Source organism: Ranitomeya variabilis, chromosome 4 (genome assembly GCF_051348905.1).
Source record: "Ranitomeya variabilis isolate aRanVar5 chromosome 4, aRanVar5.hap1, whole genome shotgun sequence".
NCBI lineage: Eukaryota > Metazoa > Chordata > Amphibia > Anura > Dendrobatidae > Ranitomeya > Ranitomeya variabilis.
In genome coordinates, this window is record NC_135235.1 from 530,164,989 (window position 1) to 530,184,160 (window position 19,172).

General features: G+C 41.6%; 1 protein-coding gene across 6 annotated transcripts in view; it reads left to right on the top strand.

The window, feature by feature from the left end:
* The window catches only part of GRB7 (growth factor receptor bound protein 7), a 157,354-nt gene that overhangs the window by 127,529 nt on the left and 10,653 nt on the right, over nt 1-19,172 (top strand). For 5 of the 6 annotated variants that reach the window (XM_077252363.1, XM_077252361.1, XM_077252360.1 and 2 more), the window contains 10 exons: nt 5,055-5,238; nt 5,603-5,735; nt 6,352-6,508; nt 8,687-8,808; nt 10,682-10,759; nt 11,038-11,175; nt 14,220-14,330; nt 14,422-14,520; nt 15,157-15,231; nt 18,270-18,386. In XM_077252363.1, the coding sequence (XP_077108478.1) occupies nt 5,063-5,238; nt 5,603-5,735; nt 6,352-6,508; nt 8,687-8,808; nt 10,682-10,759; nt 11,038-11,175; nt 14,220-14,330; nt 14,422-14,520; nt 15,157-15,231; nt 18,270-18,386 (1,206 nt within the window). In that variant the 5' untranslated portion in view covers nt 5,055-5,062. Of the gene's footprint in view, nt 1-4,536; nt 4,767-5,054; nt 5,239-5,602; nt 5,736-6,351; nt 6,509-8,686; nt 8,809-10,681; nt 10,760-11,037; nt 11,176-14,219; nt 14,331-14,421; nt 14,521-15,156; nt 15,232-18,269; nt 18,387-19,172 lie in introns of those variants that run through there. The other variant, XM_077252362.1, reaches the window with a different exon arrangement.

The following is a 19,172-nucleotide window of genomic DNA, read 5'->3' on the forward strand; positions in this document are numbered from 1 at the left end:
AACAAGCCCTGGAAATGAAGAGATGGCAGTAAAATGATTTTCCATGCAATCCGATTAAAGGTCTTAATAAGGGATGCAAGAAATTGTAATAAGCCTTTCAGTGGGTAGTTACACGCTCTTAATTGCTCCACATATCACGAATCCTTGCAGGGTGTAAAGCAGCAGATGAGAGTCTTGCCTGTTGTAAATTAAATATTTGCTTTAAATTATTTCAATAGCTTAAAAAAGGTCATGTTTAACCCAAGTCATGCGTGGCAAGCTTTACTTGTTTAAATGGACCACTGCAAGCGAGGAGCATGCCTTGCCCGGAATAGCTCACCGTGTTAAATGAACTAGGCAAATGACACAATGGACAGATTGACAGAGAATGGCATCTTGAGCACTGTGACAAGCCACTTGGTAAAACAACAATAACTTAAGACTAAAACTTGAATTTTCATTGTTCAGAAATTATGCAGGTGCGCTACGTATCATTTTTCCCAGGTTTAGCTTGGATGGGGTTAAACAGGATTGACAACTGCATACACTTCAAGTTCCACAAGAGGACCAAGAAATAAAAAAAAATGCAAACTGTCTCGTTTCCTTTGTGTGGGAACCATCAGAGCATTTGGGTCACATACTTCTATTAACCTCTGTTGCTTTAAAGCCCAACTTAAAAAAATTCCATAGTCTTATCTCCATTCACTAAAGTGTAAGAAGATATTCCAGCTACACTTTTAGAGGGACCTGTCATTTGTTAGCTTACATGTTGTTACCGGCTCAAGATGAGAGAGCTAAGATTGGTTAACTTCTTAATAAGAAAATGTACATTTCTGCATATTTGACCTTATTTGACCCAGACACTTGGGGAACATGCCTGAGATCCTTTGCCTGGTGACCCAAGCCAGTGGTCAACACAATTTGTATGATTCTATTTCAGGACATACTAACCCATGGAATCGGAATCAACTTTTTTATCCAATCCTTTCAATCAGTATAAAATGGTGTCCCAGATATTAGAAATTGAACAATGACCTGCGTGGAGCATTATAACTAACAACCGAACAGTTTCTTTCAATGGACAGGTTCCTCTAAAACAAGAATGGAGGAGCTTCTCCATTAAGTGAGTTTACGTGAAGGAATCTTGAGAAATTTTTCTTACGCATTTTAAATAAGTCGAACTCAGCCTTTTACAGGCCATATTCCCTGTCATCATTTGACACTACAGTACTGTTGACTTCTTATGAAGCAGTGGGACGTTAAGGGTTTCAGAATGACTGCAGCCTTTGTGCCCCCTTAGCCCCATTGCTGTGCCTCCAAAACTAATACTTGTACAGCTTAAAGGGACTGTGTGGTCTTTCAGTAAATGTCTGCAGTCATGCTATGTGACTAAAGGCCTCATTACAACATGTTCACTGAATGCTGTCAAGATATTCCCATGTTGACCCATGACTGCAAGTATGCGAGTTGCATACTTCTGGCCACATTCTAACTAGACATAATCTGCCTCGCTCAATACAAGTGAGAATTCAGAGGTCTGCAGTAACATGGCCCCCTGACGAAGCTGTGGGTGAAACACGCGTAGGGGTTTCTGGACCAGGTCACACATATCCCCCTTTGACACATTATCAGATGTAAAACCAATATGAGGAAAGACGATATATCGCAAATATAAAGTTTAAAAATAAGTCTTTATTAAATTTTAAACAATAAAATAAAATGCATGAACCAAGCAATAGGAATTGAAAGAGGATGAAGACATGGAACCGCCAAAATGTAAAGCATAGAGCATGCTAGTATAATACTCAAATAGTGAAATAGCAACCTTCAACCAAGGATGGTATTTATGTATCCAAACACCATAATAATATCAATCAGTAAGTGAATGAGCCATAAAGTGCATAGTGCAAAACATAAATATTCACATTAAGTGGAAAAAGTCTAAAGTGGATACCATAGAACAAATGCAAGGAACAGAACACATGACCACAAAGGGCCCATATATATCTTGCAATGGAGGTTTTGCCACAATCATGTTGACATGTAATGATTTAAATGATGAAGGTGAAAGATGATAAAATACCTCTAAAGTGCTAAGTGCAAGGGTTCCAAATGCCTCGTCCTCTCACCCAGACAGCGCCGTTTCGCAAAATGCTTCCTCAATGGGGGCCCCCATTGTGTGTATTGGTTCTTTTATAGAGGATACTCCATCTTCTTTTTTTATTTGATACTAAATTTTTCCTATTTATTAATAAAGATGTATGATTTATGAGACTTGGATGCACCTAGTTTGTCCTTGTGTTAGAATTATAGACATAATCAGCCTCGTTCAATACTAGTGAATTCAGCAAGGGTGCAGATGTCTAGTAGGAATGTGGCTGGAAGTACTTGCTGTCATGAGACTGCCCAGTCTGCCCGCCGATACCAGAAAATCCGGACAGCTTTGTGGTGCGCACACTGAGAATTCAGAGGTCTGAAGTAACATAGAATGACTGCAACCTATTACCAAGAGACCTGGCAACCATTTGTAATTGTATTCATTCTATAGGACATCTTAGATTGGCTAGTTAATGGGTGAACTACAATGGAAAACATGTCTGCCCTCCTGAGAACACAGAGAGAGGGTAAAACTTTCTCAGTTAACTGATGCAACTCCATTTTCATAATACCCCTATAGTGGGATGACTGGTTTACTGTTGCTTAATAGACAATGTCCAATGGCATGAATGAATCCATTTCTATAGTTTTCTGTGCAAACTGTCAGTGCTATATAAATAAAAGGGAATGATAACAATAATCTAGCATTCCTTAGGGTTTCGAGGATTACTTGAACTGGCTGCTCTACCTGTTCCATTTATGTGTGAATAAAGCTATTTTTTCAAGCTGACAGTCCAGGATTTCTCCAAATCATAATCAAATTCCACTCCTTAAAGTGACCTCCACCCTGGGACTGAAAAGTGACTATAGATTTCTCATGTATAGACTCTCTTCCTGCTGTCTTCCACTTGTCTTCCGCTTCTACCTCTGCTCAGATCACAATTCCCTTCTTTGTAATAGCAAGATGGCTGCTATAGTTGCTTGAGGAGCTCAGTGATAAGTCTAAACCACCTCTTGCATACCTTTCCTACCCCACAACACAGGGAATGTGTGGTTTAGACTTATCACTTCACTCCCCAGGCCACTGCATTGGCCATCTTCGAAGAAGGAGGAATTGGATGCCGATTAGAGCAGTTGGAGGCAAACGGTGGGCACCAGGAAGGGTGACTATCCGTGAGAAATGTCTGGTCACTTTTCAGTCCCAGTATGGAAGGTTGGTTTAAAGGGAAGGTTCAAATTTTCAAAAGTCAGTGTGGTATATAGACATAAATAGGCCCTGATTTATCAAAGCTTTTGCTCCAAAAAAAGTGGCATAAACAGCTTTGAAAAGTTGCACATTTTCTAAGCAACATGAGGCTGCGGAAAAGACTTGACGTTTTCATACCATTTTTGCCAAGTTATGACACAGAAGGCAGAGCTAGGGAAGGCCAGGGATGTGAAGAGGTAAGATTTGTAATGAAGCAGAGATTCACGCCTCAATTGATTTATTAAGGGGTGTACTCCACTAAATGAATCGAGCTTCTCACCCTCCACCACCCCTCATCAAGATCGGCAATGCCAGTCTTGATGAGCCAGGGTCAGAGTCTTCTAGTAGCCATACAGTGGACTGGTTGTCATGCTAATTATCTTGTCATCCATTGCGGCAGGAACATTGACAAAGCCCGCCCACAGCATAGGTTAGACTGACCGCTTGTTGATGGATGTGTGATATCAGCACAGTATTTCCCAGTGAGTAGGGGGGTGAGCCAGCGCATTAGTAATGGTTACAGCATTCACCAAGGTTCCCCCTCTCTCATGCTAGACATGTAACAATACGGCACCATATTAGCTAAATGCGCCAACAGGCTTGTCCTGTGGACTCTTTTTTTTTTTTTGTATAGTGGGTGCATTGCTCTAGTACGACGGTCACTTTACAGCACTGCTGTAAAGCTAGAGCCTCTTTGCAGACTTGCAGTGAAGCAAAACTGACACATTTGGGAGAAGGCAACATACTGTATGTATTTTGTTCTGGCAACAGAATGAGACTTGGTTGTTACTTTATCACTATCAGTATCTTATGTCTGGACCACACACATAGGACAATCACTGCTCATTAACCCCTCATATACCTCTACCAGCTTGTATGGATTTCGGAAAAGTGTCTTTTATTCTCGTAAGCTGGTGCAGATGAGCCTGACGATTTGCATTTATCTGTTTAAAAATTACAAGTTCCAGCAAGACAGTAATGGGGCTTGTAGTCTCCCCACTTTACAAGCCACATGTTGCAGGTCCCAATCTTTGTAAGCCCCTTTGCCTGTTGAACTGAAGTATAATAATCCAGTTACTCCCTGCCACACCTTAGGCCGAGCCATACCGTGTGTGCGGAGGCTGCTGGCTGTGCCGAACGTGTTAATAATACAGGTATCACAAGGGCCTGCCTCCCTCATAGTTACATTTTAAATCCAGAAGGAGGAGCGATTCAGGTCGGGTGCAGGTCAGAGCGAGGAAAGAAAATTAGCTGAAGAAGCAGAATCCATGCCAACAGCAAAAGCCAAACAGCAACCTTACGGCTTAAAGACACAGCACACATGGAAATTGTCCATCTGTCACATCGTCACAGACGGCAATCACTTTCTAAAGATTCATCAGTCAATCTGAGCCAATTATGTGTCCCAAAGTGAATGGAGGATCTGTACCCATGGGTCTCCTAGGTCAGCTGCTGCCTTCTGTCCATATGGTCTACTGCAAAACTTTGTTTTTGGAGCTGATAACAAATTCTGCATGTTATCTATAGTCTTCATAGTTAGGAAAAATCATTTGTCATTTGTTAGTGGTATGGGAACATAGTGAGGTTTTGGTGGACAGTGACTCCTCAGACCTAACCAAATAACTTATTTTGACTTGTCTTAATAGTTACAAAGCTTGGTGTCTAGATCAAGGAAGATGAGATAAATCAGAGGTCTTTGGGAAATTATTTAACTTCTCTCTTTTCTTTCAAGGGGGCAGTATGGACTTGGAGGCTTTGGAGAGCAGTCATAGTCCTGCACCAGACAACCCATATGAAAGGGAAGGGAGCACAAGCCGTGGCCTGACACTGCACAAGGGGCCTCCAGAAAAGCCTGACCTGCTATCTTTAGAAGTCAAAAGGTCACAACCACTGTTAATACAGAGCGGAAGATGGGGGTAAGTTATGATGGGGCATTGGAAAGGTGCTTGTTGATTTTCAGATTTGAACCAAAGGTTTCTTGGCTTGATCTTTCTCTGTAGAAAGAGAGCTATGTTCCTATATTATTAATCTTGTCAATATCAGGGGTGGCAGGGGTTGCAGTCACACCAAGGCCCTGGAACCTGTGGGCCCATATCACAAGACTAATACTAGTATAGACCTGTAATAATTGAGGAAACTTGCATTGGTACCCATCCATGAGCTTCAAGTTCTACCACCTGTCAATTTCAACTGTGAAGTATGTAACATTAATGTTGCATCTATGAGCCATTTATTATGGAATCTCCATATGTCTCTTACTGAATACTCTCTTTATTATAGGCGATTACGAGATGAGGAGCCAAGATCATCATCCCTTCCTGACATCCCAAATCCATTCCCAGAACTCTGCAATTCTTCCCCAATCCTTAGCAACACACCCAACAGCAGTTCCCCTTTGGAAGGGGGTCCTCATGTGAGTGTCATACTGGCTCATCCCATACAAGGCGACAGATTAGAGTTGGTGCTTGTCCATTCTCAGGATCTTGAACTGCTGCCACGTCAGTGATCTGTGGCCACCATCTGCTGCTCTTTTTGTTATTATCTATCGTTGCGATGTGTCACGTGTGTCAAGCAGTAATGATGTACTAGTGACATTCTGGCTAATCTAAAGAGTATCTTGGGATACCGTCAGATAAGAGGATGTCCAGGGCTCCTGTCCAGTGTCCACAGATTACTAACATGGCCGCTGGACCAAGTTCTGTGAGTCGATCTGTACTACTGCTATTATTATAGCAACATTATAACATGTAATGGTTTAGCCCTGGATGATGGCTGCATCACCTAAAAATTACAATTCACTAAAAGCCATTCTTGTTAAGTAAAATATGTTATGCACAAATTAGTATTAATTGTAATGGTGTATAGTACCCATGTTAAAATTTAGGGGATCACTGCTCAGACTGAACAGCAGTAACAAAATTCAGTGATGTGTAAGATAGTGCTAGATAGAAAATTGGGTCATCATATCATGTGGTTTAGTTATGGGGATAGGCATTGATATAAATAATGTCTTCTGTCTGTAAGAGCAGATGGTGAAAGTATACAGCGAGGATGGTACATGTCGATCACTAGAAGTGACAGCGGGAGCCACAGCACGGCATCTATGTGATATGCTGGTAGAGAGGGCACACTGCCTAAGTGACGAAAGCTGGTCATTAGTGGAGCTTCATCCACATCTGGGGCTCGGTGAGTACAACAGATATTTATGATAGAATGACACAGACTCTTCAACAGGGTTCTGGTTTCTCATCCTTTCTAGTTTTGTATCTGTTGTTTTATGCTTATTGCAAAACAAAAACTGACAAGTGAGCCACTGTATATATCTATATACAGGTCCCTAATATGCAGCATGGTTGCTCAGTGGTTAGCATTGGGGTCCTAGGTTCAAATCCCACCAAAGACAACATCTGGCAGAAGTTTGCATGTTCTCCCTGTTTTTGTGTGGGTTTCCTCTGGGTGCTCTGGTTTCACTCCACTCTCCAAAGACATACTGACAGGGAGTTTAGATTGTGAGCCCCATTGGGGACAGTGATGATAATGTCTGTAAATCATTGTGGAAAATGATGGCGCTATATAAGCAATGCATAATAAATATAGATCAGGAGAGGACATACCATTGATGCAATCGCACAGGGACCTAAGAGGTAAGGTGGCCACTTCTAGCTTCAAAGCAGGTGGAATTTAATTGTACATCATGAGCTACTGGACTGCAAAGGGCCTATTATTAATATACATTTTATAGCGCCATTTATTCCATGGCGCTTTACATGTGAACAGGGCAAATATAGACAACTACAATACACATGAGTAAAACAAGGCACACACAAGTACAGGAGGAGAGAGGACCCTGACCGCGAGGGCTCACAGTCTACCGGGGATGGGTGAGGATACACTAGGAGAGGGTAGAGCTGGTCGTGCGGCAGTTCAGCAGACAGAGGATCGCTGCAGGTTGTAGGCTTGACGGAAGAGGTGGGTCTTCAGGCCCATATATTATTCTCACAGAGAACTCTGCTATCTGTTGGCGCCCCTGTAGATCACAATTTTGTATCACTTTTAATAGTGTACAGAGCCACAGAGAGGTTGTTACAGATAAATATGGAAACCATGAGAAGGAAATCAGGTTATTTTGCAATGTATGTGGTATTACTGAGGCATTCTCCCCTAGAAATATTAATTATAATGGAGAATTAGATGCTTCATGGTGGCCAAAAGAAAAAGTGGCCAGCTCACCTATACTTGTAAGGCAGGTGCACGCAACTTCGTTGTGATGAGACGTGAATAGTGAATACAGAAGACAGATGCTCCAGCGCCTTAAAGGGAACCTGTCACCTGAATTTGGCGGGACCAGTTTTGGGTCATATGGGCGGGGTTTTCGGGTGTTTGATTCACCCTTTCCTTACCCGCTGGCTGCATGCTGGCCGCAATATTTGATTGAAGTTCGTTCTCTGTCCTCCGGAGTACACGCCTGCGCAAGGCAATATTGCCTTGCGCTGGCGTGTACTACGGAGGACACAGCATGAACTTCAATCCAATATTGCGGCCAGCATGCAGCCAGCTGGTAAGGAAAGGGTGAATCAAACACCCGAAAACCCCGCTCATATGACCCAAAATTGGTCCCGCCAAATTCAGGTGACAGGTTCCCTTTAAGAATAAAATTGTAAATTCTTTCATTAGTCAATCTTTGAAACATTACATTCTTCAGAACACTCTGATAGACAAAGGAAAAGTGATGTTTCAATTTCCGCAGCAATCTTTGCCAAAGCCTTTGACAAAGAATTAAATTAATTAAATTTGATTTACAATTTTATTCTTATGGAGCTGGAGCATCTATTTTCTTTATTCGTTTCATGGTGGCACCATACATCAGCATACATGCTTATGGATATGACCATAGGAACTCCGTCTATGACTTTGTATCTGTATTTGCCATTTGTGCTAACTACTCACTTTTAGGTCTCATTAATATCTGCATCATGGCTTTACTTTATTATGGAAGCCACAATACTCTGCTATATCCTTTGTACAATAATAACAGTTCCAGATGTGGTCTATTAACGTCAATTTGATGGGAATAATACCTTTATGGGTACGATCCCACAATCTGGCACACAGCCTAAAGGGTGCACAGAGCCCCCGACAGATGCAAATAGAGACTAACCCAGGCAGTAAAATGGCGATAAATTAAATAACTCTGCACAAGGCACTGTGCACACAGTCATATTGCATGCTTGCTTTAACCCTTACTGTGTGTAGATTTCTTGGAACTTCAGGAATGGCTTCTATTAGTGATTGTCACCCCACAACAAAACACCAAAGTATCTAAAAAAATCCCCATATTAAAAAATGCTCTCCTCTGTCCTGCAGAACGATGCCTTGAAGATCACGAGTCCGTGGTGGAAGTGCAGGCCATGTGGCCTGCTGGAGGAGACAGCAAGTTCATTTTTCGCAAGAATTTTGCCAAGTATGAACTATTTAGAGGATCTCCGGTGAGTACAAAGGATTTTATGTCTACAAGAAAACAGATAAATGGTTGTGGCAGAGCCTGTTCTGATAATTACATGTTCTTCTCTGGCCTGCCGTTCAACTTTGTTCTGGTCAGACTCCTCTACATTACCGAATATTTTTAGTCATTGTGCTTCTGCTTCACTGATCATGAGAAGCGGAGGACAGTACCTGCTGAACCTCCTGTAAATAGCCCTAGTAGCAAACTACCATTTCTAACTTTTCCCAACACACCGCTCGACATACGCAGATATAGAACCATAGTAGCATGATCATCAATCACTGTGAAGCTATTACTACCCTGCCTTTAGTATTGTGTACTACTGTGTTCAAATGCTTTTTTTTTCATTCACTATATACTCCAAGACATGATGGCAGCTTCAGAGTAACACTAAGGCTGGTTTCATATTTGCGTAGGGCAGAGCTGCGGAGGGCTGCCGACGTAGGCGGAGCTGAATGGAAGAGGTGCGGTAGTGGGCAGGGCTTAAAGGAGGAAGTACGCAGCCCTCGGCAGCTCTGCCCTACACAAATGTGAAACCAGCCTTGGTACAAGAGATGTACGCCAGTCAGTGGTGTAATTTATCATGAACTCAATGGGCGGCATTCAAGTTGCTCCACATCCATCCCCAGCTCTGTCCATTTTGGAAAAGTTGGCTGGCACTGGTGCAAAAACACTAAACATCTCTAAATTATTGCACAACTTCTTGATGCAAAAAAGTAGCAATTTTTTTTCAAAGTGTATCTGTCATCAGGATTTCACCCCCAAACTATTTATATGTGCATGTAGCTCTTTCCAATACAAGTCCAGCAATACCTTTACCTAGACAGTCTGTTCCTCAGTTACAGAGAAATCAGTGCTTGAATTGATATGTAAATGAGTCTGAAAATCTGAAACCTTTGTCACTCCAGCTCTATTCCCTGCTCAGTGCCACCTCCCCCTGCTTGAGTGGCAGTCTCTAGGCTGTGTGACTTCAGGCAAAGGTGGTGGCACTGGGTGGAGAATAGAGATGGAATGATAGAGGCTTCAGATCTACAGTACATTTCAATTCAATTGTTGAATTCTGAGTAACACAGGAACGGACTGGACATTTAAAGGAACTGTTGAACATGTCTTTGAAATGGCTAAATGCACATATAAATAGTTTGGGGATGGGGGTGAGATACTGCTGAAAGATTCAATTCAGGATGTTTTACTCCAGAATTCTGTTTAAATACCTTACTGAATCAGGCCCTAGTTGTCTAGCATCATGTCCAAGAAATAATACAGGCAGCGGTTCATCATTTGCGTTTTTTAAGTCACTTTCCTTTATTGTTTTGCGGTATTAATTGTTTGACGTCAAGTTCATCAAAATTGCACACATGATTCATGAATTTGGTGCAATGTAAAATGAATGGTCTCCTTTCCTTTCTTGAACTGGTTTTGCGACATTTAGTGCCAAAAGTTGCAAAAATTGTGCCAAAAGGTTGGTGTACTCACAAATACACCAAGGTGGGACGGAAGTGACGTTTCTCCAGATTTTGAAACTTTGTAAAAAGTCACAATTGATGAATCGGGCTAAAACTTCTGAAATTACTAGACTCTATCCACAAAGCGAAAAGCAAAAAAACAAAACAGGTGAGCACATAAAAAATAGATGTAAAAAAAGGCAGAAAATAGAACAATGAATTGGTGCAAACAAAAAAGGCACAAAACACACAAAACCAGACAAAAGTTAATGATGAATCAGTGATTTAGTGTAGAGTTTAAAAAGAATATAATTCAGGAGAGCGAGCTGAAAATTTTGTTTCCATCTCATATTCAGAGGGGAATATATTCTTGCTATCGATATAAATGTTGTCCTATATTTTCTCTTGTAGTATGCCTTATTCCCAGAGGAAATGATTGCTGGTAATTTAGAAGCTCACAAAGGACTGTCGCACTCAGAGCTAATACAGGTGGGTAATTAAGAAGTAGAAACAAGGAGCTTGACCTACTATGTCCAGGACATCTCAGATGCTTAAAATCTGGATTTCTCAGCTCTTCGTGATAGCGTGACAGTGTCCTGGACATTCTGTACAGTGACTGGACAGTTTAGAGAAGGCTGAAGAAAGCATCAGCCAGTTTAGGATTACAGAGACTTGACAACTCAAGCAAGTCTGGGCTGCTAATGGAAAGACACCCAAGCTCACTTTATGTAACCTGGCTGAAACTTGATGATTATTCTCCCTGACAGAACTTCCTCAACTCAGGCAGCTGGCCCGAGATCCAAGGCTACTTACATATGAAGGAGAGTGGTCGAAAAGTATGGAAACGCTTCTTTTTTTTCCTTCGGCGCTCTGGCCTCTATTACTCTGCAAAGGGGACATCCAAGGTAATTATACTTTGCATCCATTGTGACATGATGCGGTTCCACCATTACTCCAAAGCAACATGCCCGCTGCCTTGGAGTCATCCTTGATTCCGAGCTTTCTTTCACCCCCCACATCCGATCACTGGCTCGCTCTTCTTATCTGCATCTCAAAAACATTTCCAGAATTCGCCCTTTTCTTACTTTCGACTCTGCAAAAACTCTTACTGTCTCACTTATTCACTCTCGTCTGGACTATTGTAACTCTCTACTAATTGGCCTACCTTTTACCAGACTCTCCCCGCTCCAATCTGTCCTGAATGCTGCTGCCAGGATCATATTCCTCGCCAACCGTTACACCGATGCCTCTACCTTGTGCCAGTCATTACACTGGCTACCCATCCAATCCAGAATCCAGTACAAAACTACTACCCTCATCCACAAAGCACTCCATGGCTCAGCACCACCCTACATCTCCTCTCTGGTCTCAGTCTACCAACCTACCCGTGCCCTCCGCTCTGCTAATGACCTCAGGTTAGCATCCTCAATAATCAGAACCTCCCACTCCCGTCTCCAAGACTTTACACGTGCGGCGCCGATTCTTTGGAATGCATTACCTAGGTTAATACAATTAATCCCCAATCCCCACAGTTTTAAGCGTGCACTAAAAACTCATTTGTTCAGATTGGCCTACCGCCTCAACGCATTAACCTAATTATCCCTGTGTGGCCTATTAATAAAAAACAACAACATAATCACGTTCCTCCATCATGTTCTCATACACTTTACGCAGTTAATAGCCTCTGTGTCTGTACTGCTACATACTTAGGCAGTTAACTGGTTCATGCAGCTTTACATGAACACCCGAGCCTTACACTATGGCTGGTCCAAATAACTAAAGCAATTGTTACCATCCACCTCTCGTGTCTCCCCTTTTCCTCATAGATTGTAAGCTTGCGAGCAGCAGGGCCCTCATTCCTCCTGGTATCTGTTTTGAACTGTGATTTCTGTTATGCTGTAATGTCTGTTGTCTGTATAAGTCCCCTCTATAAGTTGTAAAGCGCTGCGGAATATGTTGGCGCTATATAAATAAAATTATTATTATTATTATTATTATTATTATTATTGTGTATAAAGTAATTACTGTAAGTAGAACATCTGGGGGTGTATAGTGAATAATATGGATACCATTACTTGGGGTGTTGTTTGCCAATTTAACTATAAACTCTAATTTGGTTTTACCAATCATCCAAAATGAGAGCAAAAGAGAAAGTATCAAATCTTCAAGACCACACACAGGGCTCTATATCACGGGTGGTCTTGTTGAGCCAGCAGTCAAAGTTTAACCCAACAATAACCTGATCATTTGGCTCCTAAAATATTTGGTGATCAGCTGACATCACCAGGGAAAACAACCATACTGTCTCTGTCGGGGGAAATTTAGCCTTACTCTTTGACAATGCAAACTAATCAAAGACATGGCTGGACAGAGTCCACCAGAGTAGAAGTTACTCTATATATATAAAGTCTCTGCTCTGACTAAGAAGGCCCTCAGGCATGGAAGGTGCCTGCATGATGTGTATACACCCTAATAAATGTCTTTATAAGACAGCCTTTTTAATGATAATCTTTTTTCCAGGAACATTCCTATCTGTGATTGTTAAGTAAATGGCCAACTTAAAGACCAACCATCTCTTTGTGCATTATTTTAGGTGCAAGATGATTGGAGACATTGCTCTCGATTCTGCTGCTATACTTTTGGAGTTAGGCATATGTATGGTTACAGGCCTTTTCAGATATTTCCTTGGTGTGTATCCTAATCACAACAGATAATTTATATAGATTTTACACCAACTTACAATATGTATAAAAATACTAGTACAATTGGTACACCAAATTCCCATGTATGAAGTGGCTCATGCAAAATATGTATGGGGCACTTGCAAATTATATCTTCCAATACTCAACATTACCGTCCTAATTTTTTGTCAGAATATCAAAAAAGTGGCTTACCTCAGTGTTAAGTTGGTGTATATAGTACATTTGTTAGTAACATAGGTTAGTAGTCTTGAACCAATAGATGCCCAATAATACTATGCGTTTAACCCTGCGTTAGGTGTCGAGTTTCCGCCCCTGCACAGGGGAATCTCGAACCACCTCCGCTGCGGTCTCCCATTCTTCTCCAGCCGCAGTGGAGCCTGCTCAGCGGAGACGTCGGTCCCAGCGTCTGGCTCAGGCTGATACTGGGCGACTGGTTACGACTGTTCTTCCAGGCTCTGCCTTTGTAGCCAGTACTGGTCAGCGGCGAGCAGACGTCTCTGGGACTAAGTCCTGCTTTTCCCCTTCTGAGCATGCCCAGGGTAAGACCTCTCATTGGATGTCGGGGGTCACATGCTCAGATACTGCAGCAGCTCCCATTGGTCCTCTAGGAAGGTCCTGAAGTTGCTGCAGCTATAAACGGTTTGCATAACCGCACGGCCATGCGCTAGTATCAAACCAATGTCTATGAGCGCAGCACCAGTGTGGTCATGTCTGGATGCGGTTAGGGTTTGGCTGAAATAAGCCCCTAGAATACCGGCACCTCCAGTGAGAAGTTTGTATGAGTGTATTCAGGGCCTTGGCTGAAATAAGCCGCTAGAATACCGACACCTCCGGTGAGGAGTTGTTTGTCTGTTTTCTCTGACTGCATGACCACAGTTTGCTCTGGTTGGTAGTTGTGTACCTCTGTGAGGTTAACAGGGCACAGCATCTTGTTCCTAGCAACTCTGTGGAGTTAACAGAGTTTGCTTATACCGCCATATAGTGCCGCCATTTGCCAGCAGCAGGTTCCTCTCCTGCACGGTGGACCCCGGGTTGCAACGCACCTAATAATACATATATATACTCGGTGCGTTCCGCCAACCCTAACACCTTGTATCATACGTTTATCAAATCGAACTGGTTTCAGTTTAAAACTATGAGAGAAATATGTCCTTTGGTCCTCAAAGGGTTAAACACAGAATGAAATGTTGTGGCCATACATGTATCCGAAAAATTCTTCCTATTGTTGCTGTTATCTCACTTCTCAGGACCCTCGCCACTTACAGTATTTTGCTGATGTGAATGAATCTAATGCCTATTGCCTGACACAAGGAAAGAAGCTCTATAGCGCTCCTACAGAATTTGGTTTCTGCCTGAAGGTAAGTGTTTTGGCATTTATCAGCTTCCTTATTTCTAAACTCTTTGTCTTGGTTATATCTGTTTTAACAATGTTTTACTGAATCCTTTCAGCCATACAAGATGCGGAGTGGCACTAAGGGGCTTAAGATTTTGTGCAGCGAAGACGAACCATCTCGTACTTGCTGGCTTACTGCTATCCGTCTGTTTAAGGTGAACCCAAAAGTTATATCCCAAGGTTGTCCAGGAAGCTATTTCTTATACTTTTCCATGAAGCCATTTCCTGTGGTACTGCAGTTAGCCATGCTCTGTGGTTTTCCAAGGAACCACATCTTTATGTTGTACAGAAAGATCTGCCCAGTGGTTTTAGTTGTCAAGAACATCATGCCCTGTGATTGTCCACGAAGCAATGTTTTGTGGCTGTCCAGGGAGCCATGTCCTGCAGTTACCCAGGAAACTATGTTTTAGGAAGCTATGCAATTGTCCAAGATGACCTGTCCTGTGACTTTTCGGCAAGTCATTTCCTGTGGTTGTCCAGGAAGAACTGTCAGGTGGGTTTCGAGGAAGCCACGTCCTGTAGTTGTCAAGAAAGTCATGACTCATGACCTGTGATTGTCCATGAAGCCATAACTTGTGGTTTTCTAGGAAACTATGTCCTGCAGTTGTCAAGGAAACCATGTTTTCCCTGAAGCCATGTCTTGCGTTGTTTAGAAATCCATGTCTCATGGATTTTCACCATGATTTCTGCAGACCTTTTATTGCATATAAACAATGCATTCTGATTTTGATTATGTTAAGTCTTTAGACTGGAACAAGATAGTTTTCACTATCTTTCTCTCTTTCTTGCAGTATGGAGCACAGCTGTATAAAAACTACCAGCTCTCCAGGCGCAGTCCGCAGTCTTGGACAGACCTTAAAAAACAGGTATTATAGGAATAATGTGGTGATGGCACAACATGGGATGTGAGACGAGACATATATTGAGAAAACAATCTACTATATAATTGTCTAAGGGTCACTTCTGTCTTTGTCTGTCTGTCCTTCTGTCTGTCACGGATATTCATTGGTCGCGGCCTCTGTCTGTCATGGAATCCAAGTCGCTGATTGGTCGTTGCAAAACGCCCACGACCATTGCCACGACCAATCAGCGACACGCACAGTCCGGAAGAAAATGGCTGCTCCTTACTCCCTGTACTCACTGCCCAGCGCCCGCATACACACCTCCGGTCATCGCTCACACAGGGTTAATGCCGGCGGTAACAGACCGCGTTATGCCGCGGGTAACGCACTCCGTTACCGCTGCTATTAACCCTGTGTGACCAAGTTATTTACTATTGACGCAGCCTATCCAGGGTCAATAGTAAAAACATCTAATGTTAAAAATAATTTAAAAAATAAAAAATGATTATATACTCACCTACGCCGCCTTTCCCGCTCCTCGCGATGCAAGCGGCACATTCCGGTGACAAGGATGGTCTGGCAGAAGGACCTGCCATGACGTCACGGTCATGTGACCGCGACACGGTCATGTGACCGCGACGTCATCACACCCTGGGACCGGAAGCTGCCGCCTGCACCCCACACAGGCGACAGAGCTACAACGCGCCTGCGGAAGGTGAGTATATGTTTATTTTTTATTTTTTAACCTGTGTCATACGTGGCTGGGCAATATACTACGTAGCTGGGCAATATACTACATGGGCTGTGCAATATACTACGTGGCTCTGTGTTGTATACTACGTCACTGGGCAATATACTACGTCACTGGGCAATATACTATGTGGCTCTGTGCTGTATACTACGTCACTGGGCAATATACAATGTAACTGGGCAATATACTACGTAACTGGGCAATATACTACGTGGCTGGGCAATATACTATGTGGACATACATATTCTAGGACACCCGATGTGTTAGAATCGGGCCACCATCTAGTACCCATATAAACAGTCAAAATTAAGCCCTTCAATTCATGCTGTCTCTTGGCAAAGTACTCTATGGACAGTTCTAAAGTTCACCATACTCCATTTCTATAGCAGGCTCTTTGGCTTCTTTTGGCATTCTATGGTCTGTACAAAATTGCTCAGGTCATTGCCTACAACATAATCAGCCCACTCATCTGCTGATATCATAACCTTGATGAATGGGCACACATTGCATAATAGCAATCATTAAAGCAGGAGAAGGGAAAATATAATGAGGTGCCAGAGACTAAGTAAAATATTCCAATAACAGCTTCTGGTTACACATCTGTTCAGTAGTAAAGCTGCACAGTATTACACTACTACTGTGCACATAGCTCAAACTCTAATTTATAGATCCACAAGGATATTGGTCATACACAAAAGTACACAGTATAAGTTCATGTCAATTTTACAGCTCACAGCAACCATTGGATTTATTAAGTTATGTCTTTTATGCAAGACATATGTCTCCTTCACATCATGGAACATATTATAATGCTATGTATATCACCAAGTGGACAATTATTGTATGAGAATTAAATATATCTTTATGTACCTCAGCTTAACATAAGGTATTTCTCCATCTTTTCATGGAGACCTATTTTATCTTGGAATATTTAGATATTGGTAATCTTTTAAAAGTTGGCCAAACATTAAGAATTTCAGAAGGCCGTTTTCTGAACATCATGAAGCTTGTTGTCTTTGATGACATTGCTATATGTTAAACAACCACAAATCTAACCAAAGTACCAATCATTTATCTGCCAATATCTGTGGGTACAACTGGGTTTCCATTGATGAAATTTAGATGTGACGTTCAGCATAAATAATGTTCTAACTACAGCGTTTCGAAAGTCACCTGAATTCAGTTGGTAACTTTCACGCTAATTCGTAGCTTAAAAACACAGCATTCAGCAGTAAATGGTCTAAATCAATTTTTTTTTTGAAGGGGACAAGATTTCTAGTGTAATGCCACTTTAAATTAAGTTTTTGTATACCGATAATTTTTTAGCGAAGGACTTCTTATGTATTTTGAACTATGTGGACACCTTCTTTATAACATTCATAAACATGCAAAATAAAACCTGATATAAGAAATGTTTATAGTTTACAAATTTACGTTCTTATTGGAACTTGAAAGTTCTCAAAACAATGGCTACCAACATGCAAAAAAGATATAACATCATGATAAATTAATTACAAGAAAAGAGTGTGAAGAACCAAAGGGGGACCCCACTAGGTAGTTATGGGATTTGCATAGAGGTTAATTGAGGATGCAGAGTCTGAGGGATTATCTTTATATCCACAAGTGGATCCCAGGTTACTGTTGCGTCAATAGTCTCCAGAGTTGACCTGAAGTGACATATCAGTGGTATAGTACAGCTGACGGTATTATAGTCAGACAAAGCCGCCATGTCAAGGTTGGTTGTAGAGAGGTATGAATCAAGACAGGCAGGCGGCATTTATTCACAGGAGACACAGGTCTGGGCAGGTTGGGAACAGTTACAACTCAGGCACATGTTGGACTTTTTTGTGGACAAGTGTTTAAGTTTGTTGTCAAATTTACACATGTACCATAGATATATCATCAAATTTTTGTTTTCAGCCAGATGGGCAAGAGACCTGTTACTAGATATGACAGATACTAACAGATATGACAAGGCATTATCTACATGGGGCACAACGGCTCTGTCATCATTGCAATGAGCATTTCATTCTTTGATATGACAAGTTCACATTAAATGCGCATTTTCACATTACTTAACATTTGTAAAATTGAAGAAAAACATGGATGATTTTTTTTCCATAAACTCATGGCCACTGTTGAATTGAAAAAGGCTGAGTTGCAATATCAGATACCCCAACAGACAAAACTGGTGGTGTTTCAGTAAGAAAGCAGTCATTTTTTTGAGCCGCATTGAACCTTCTTTTAGCATATTAATATTGAGCCTTTTGGGTTATCAAAAATTTGTCACTAACTATTTTGTTCTTCATAGCGCAGTGTATCTGATAGCACTTTGGTTCCTATGGATTTTTCGGGGTGTACTGGTCGAGTAATAGAGAATCCTCTTGAAGCACTTTCAGTGGCCCTTGAAGAGGCCCAGTCCTGGAGGGTAGGTATTATCAATTATACTGAATATCTATATCTGCAGATTAGAAGAATATATTTATGGATATATAGTAACATATAATATCACATAAAAATAAGGTGTGAGCTATATATGCTTAAAGGGATCCTGCAAATAGAAAAACTGACCGGCACTTCCAAACCAAAAAAGACAAATGTGAACAGGTGCAAGCTAAGAGAGCCACTTTATGTAATTAAAAAAATTAAAGCTGCAATCTGAAATGCTATAGCATGAAAACATTCAATATATGAAATCAGAACAGCATTACTGCTGTAGAAAACATGTTAAAAAATGTAGGTACTTAGCGCACAAATTGGCCATTTCGTGTGAGCCCATAAGCCAGTTCCAGTTTCATATATTCAATGTTTATATACCATAGCATTTCAGAGTACAGCTTTAATTTGTTAGTTAGGCTAGGTTCACATCGTACTAACGCTGATGCCCAAAATCGCTTTTTTGCTACAACCATGCTAACGTATGCGCTAACGCATGGTACCATTGTTTTGGCATGCGTTAGCAATAGAGGTCTATGCACAGCGAGCGCTGTGCGTTAGACCTAACGTACCCGAAAACACGTTAAATGGCGTTCGAGGGTGCGTCACAAAGTAACGCATGCCGATTTTGACATATGTTAGGATGAGTTACGATAATGTAAATCTATGGGCACGTTAACGGATCCATTACATTGCGTTAGTGCCACTAAGTAACGGATCCATTAAACGGATCGCCCTAAAACAATGTGAACCTAGCCTTATATAGACTGTCTCTCTT